The sequence below is a fragment of the Ruditapes philippinarum genome, unplaced genomic scaffold (genome assembly GCF_026571515.1).
Source record: "Ruditapes philippinarum isolate M1 unplaced genomic scaffold, ASM2657151v2 ctg3911_1_1_1_1, whole genome shotgun sequence".
Lineage (NCBI taxonomy): Eukaryota > Metazoa > Mollusca > Bivalvia > Venerida > Veneridae > Ruditapes > Ruditapes philippinarum.
In genome coordinates, this window is record NW_026866807.1 from 70,170 (window position 1) to 74,499 (window position 4,330).

The 4,330-nt window shown below is 34.3% G+C and overlaps 1 protein-coding gene across 1 annotated transcript; it reads left to right on the forward strand.

Annotated features, from left to right (window-relative positions):
• Nucleotides 1-793: 793 nt before the first annotated feature.
• LOC132733782 (neuronal acetylcholine receptor subunit alpha-6-like) lies at nucleotides 794-2,692 on the forward strand (the record flags this gene model as incomplete). Its single annotated transcript, XM_060720463.1, is given in 3 exon segments — nucleotides 794-1,509; nucleotides 1,983-2,188; nucleotides 2,501-2,692. Coding segments are annotated over 3 exon segments (1,009 nt in total), but the record flags the coding sequence as incomplete, so codon positions are not given.
• Nucleotides 2,693-4,330: the final 1,638 nt, after the last annotated feature.

Here is a 4,330-nt window from a genome sequence, read left to right on the forward strand (position 1 = left end):
GAATATTGTATTAGTTCAATAGCGGTTGATTTAATTGTTAGTCACGCGATCGATTCTATAAATCGAGCATACCAGGTGGGCTTTGTTTTTTATGTCCTCAACACGTAAAGTGATTAAGGTCAGAGAGTTCTTCATGTCGTCTGATTAAATTACAATTACTTTAAGGCCAGTGGAAGCGTATTTTATCGGATTTTACGGTATTTTTTTTTCTCAGACCAAAGTTTACCACTTTAAAAATGAATAGCAGTGCATATTTTATAATTCCACAAACAGAACACTTCTCAGAATACATACTTCATATATTTCGTATTTTGTGGTCAAATATTAAAGGGAATCCACTGAGGTATTTTTGACATGATAGGACTGAAAATATTTTTTACAGATAATTGTACGATTTGATGTAGGATTAGATCACTAATCTTTTTGCAAAATTTCAGATCATTCACGCACGCCGTTTTTCAAGAATAATTATTCAAATTGTAAAAAACTGACCCAAACTGAAAAGCGTTTAAACGCTTTTCGCTCAAATGAGGCTAAGAAAAGCATAAAAATACGATTTTCAATTTATTTCAAGGTATATGTCTTAACTATCTTGGCATATATTACTGTTTAAAGTGCCCCAGACCATTTATGTAAGAAATTCAAATGTTAGGTTGTTTTTGTTGTTTTTTTAACCTCAGTGGAGTCCCTTTAAATATTTAAAAATGTTAAACAATGTAAAGTAACAATTTAATTTTGACCCTATTACGTACACCGAATATTTATTTTATACATCCTGACCAATTAAATGAACAATGGTTTCTTTATATTGAAGAAGTTAGATTTTTAAAAACATAGTTTGCGATGAGTTTGTGAGGAATAAAAGGAATAAATCACTTGACGCAATTAAGTAACAGAAATGAAATTACTGAAGAACGGTTTTGTGTTTTTTCTACACGTTGTATTTATCACTTTCGCGCATGTTAATGGTCAAACTTGGAATGCTTATCGGTCTGCTTATGAAACAATATACAACCACTATTACAATAATGGTACCAGTCTCATTGACATTGTACCTATTGTCAACCAAAGCAATCCGATGACGGTGCAAATGGGGCTCGCTTTGAACTCGCTGAACGGGTTCGATGCCGTCCTTGGGCAAATTGACATTAGCGGCAGTATGAAGCTACAATGGACCGATGAAGTCGTTTTTACCACTTACACCTCTCTTGCCGGAAATTCGTTGGATGCCATTCTCATAGATTACGACAAAGCCTGGTCCCCGTCATTAGTGCTAGTCAACGCGGTTGATACGGTTAAAAATATAGGAGATACAACGTACAAGCTGATGTACAACCCTGATGACCAAACGGTAAAATGGGAACCAAGAATTTTGCTCCGCGGTTCGTGTACTCCGGATGTTACGTATTACCCGTTTGATAGGCAAGTGTGTGACTTCACATACACGGCATGGGGCTACATGTCCGAAGAAATCCGCCTGCAAATTATGACGACAGAATGGGATATGTCGTAAGTATTTTTACATACTAACTCATCTAAATATTGTATAAGTCATACCCGAATCAACTGTCAAGGGAATACACGATTTATGAAAACTTTTCAACGGATTACTCATCAATGTATGAGTAAACTTTAAATTCGATGATTATCAAAATACGATTTCCCCCATTCTATCAAAATAAAAATACAGCTTTCTAAAAACCAATCAATTAACATTATATTTGAGATATACTTGGGACTTTATTTTATCAAACTATTTACTTTGATTGATTGATTGATTGATTGATTGATTGATTGATTGATTGATTGATCAATCAATCAATCATCAATTTACTTACTTATTTATTTATTTATTTATTTTATCACTTTAATCATAGTCATCGATAATTTTAACACTAAAATTATCACTAATTATGACAGTTTAGCGTTCATAAGATTTATCTATGTCCCAAAACTCTAAACATTCCGATTTGTTTCTACAGCGACTACGAGAAGAATGGTGTATGGAAGGTCATCTCAACAAACTCGGAAATCTACCAGTATGGAGGGTCTGATTACGTCAAATTTGAGATTACAATTCAAAGACAACCTCTGTACTTCACCTTCAATATCGGACTTCCCATTTTATTACTGGGACTTTTAAACGGTTTTGTATTCTTGCTACCGGCCGAGAGCGGGGAACGAATTGGTATGTTCATACGCATGCGCAATGCCTTTTTTTCCTTTTTACAGTATTTGTCAAAGAAGCGAGATTCTGACCAAGAACAAAAATATCCCAGAATCTAGCTTTGACACGTCAATATTTTTTGACTAACATTTCTCCGTATTCAGCAATGTACAAAATATAACTTAACAACGTTTATTGGAAAAAAAAAACGTTTCTTGTGACAGGAACACAAATGTTGTTTGCATGTATTTCTTTTGACTCTGTTAATAATTTTGTATGATAGTTATAAGTTTAATCGGTATGGTTATATTACAAAATGACGTCTATTTTTAGGATTCTGTATCACGTGTTTCCTGTCGTTCGTGGTCCTGATGCAGACGACAATGCAATTTCTGCCGCAGATCGCGAGCCCGATGTCACTGCTGTGTGTCTACGTTTTTTTGATGATGTGCTTCAGCGTATTCATCAATATTGTCACTGTGCTAATGTTGAGGATCTACCATAAACCAGAAAAGGAGAAGGTACGTCATTATGACGTCTATATCACGTGACTTTTTTTAAGATTTGCGTACGGTAGAAAAACCAATACAAATGACGTCGAGGTTATATTTTCTTCCGTAACTTGTTTTTACTTTTTCATTATTTTTTGGGGGGATAAAGGGTAGATCCCGCTTATTTCTGTTATTTATCCATTAAAAGTACCATTTAAGACAAAATCTGAAATCGCATTAGTTGATGAAAGTTAAAAAAAATGCTGATTCACGTTACGAAAAAAACCGGTTGTTTTTCACTAAATTAAATAAGAGCGGGCTCTGCACTCTAACACTTAAAAACAATTAAATATTGAAAACGGTATGAAAAATATACTACCTGGGTATGAAAAATATACTACCTAGGTATGAAAAATATACTACCTGGGTATGAAAAATATACTACCTGGGTATGAAAAATATACTACCTGGGTATGAAAAATATACTACCTGGGTATGAAAAAGTATGAAAAATATACTACCTGGGTATGAAAAATATACTACCTGGGCATGCAAAATATACTACCTGAGCCGTCTAGATTTGCTGTTTTGCCCCACTGCAAGTCACAAAAAAGCACTGAGTGTAGGCATCGTTGTCAAATGCCATGTCTTAATCTTAGGTTCTGCTGAATTTTCTAATATGAAAAAAAATAACAAAGCTTCAAAGCGAGCTTTTGCCGTGAAATAGTATAAAATAATCGTTCATTTTTATTTTACATTTTCCGTTTTAAAATTGTCATTCGGTATTTTATGGACTGCTTCCGTTTATGCTGGTTCCCTGTCCAATTATGGTTCCTATATTATATAAGTGCGCAGGACACCAGTCTCAAACTCCTCACACTGATTACCTCCCTTGGCAGAATTGTAATCACTGCCTTCACAGACGTAAGGCAGACGTCACATGATGATGAAAGTCACATGACGTAACGTCGAAATTCAAATGTAAATATCGACCGTTACATAGAAAATAAAACGTCATTTTTCTCTTTCGATTTTATTTTTAACTTTTTGTACCTACGTCCGTTATATTTTATCAAAAAATTATCAAAAGTATACAAAATAATGAAAAATAAATTAAAAAGCTAAAAAATATAGATATCCAAATATTGATATTTCAATGTTTGTGATGGCAGAGTCTACGTTTCCTTTTTCAATTAGAATACCTCGGTTTTTATCGTTGCCTTGTTATTCAGTACTTCGGACGATAGTTTTCAAAACCACCACTATGTAGTAGCGTAAAGCTCGCTTTGCGAGCAGGCCCTTAGGGCCAGCTCTTCGAGCTCGTTATAAAAGGGGGTTTCTATAAAAAGGGTTTGGTGCACACCTGATTATCGCTAAACATACTAAAATATATGATGGATATTTTGTTCGGAACGTTTTATTCTGTTTTTTACTATGATCGTGCATAAGCTTGCAGGCGCGTTGTGGGATTTTTACCTAATTTTCCTTCATGTATTGTAGATATTTTCTGTTTGAAATTTAATCTATCTCCTGTCATCCCCTATCCTTCGCTAGGTAGCAAAGAGTAACAGGGCGAATGTTAATGACATTGAAATTTAATGAAATGAGCTTAATTGAAATTTTAAAGAATCGTATCGGTTTATGCATTGATTGGAAATCGTTTGGACTTTGC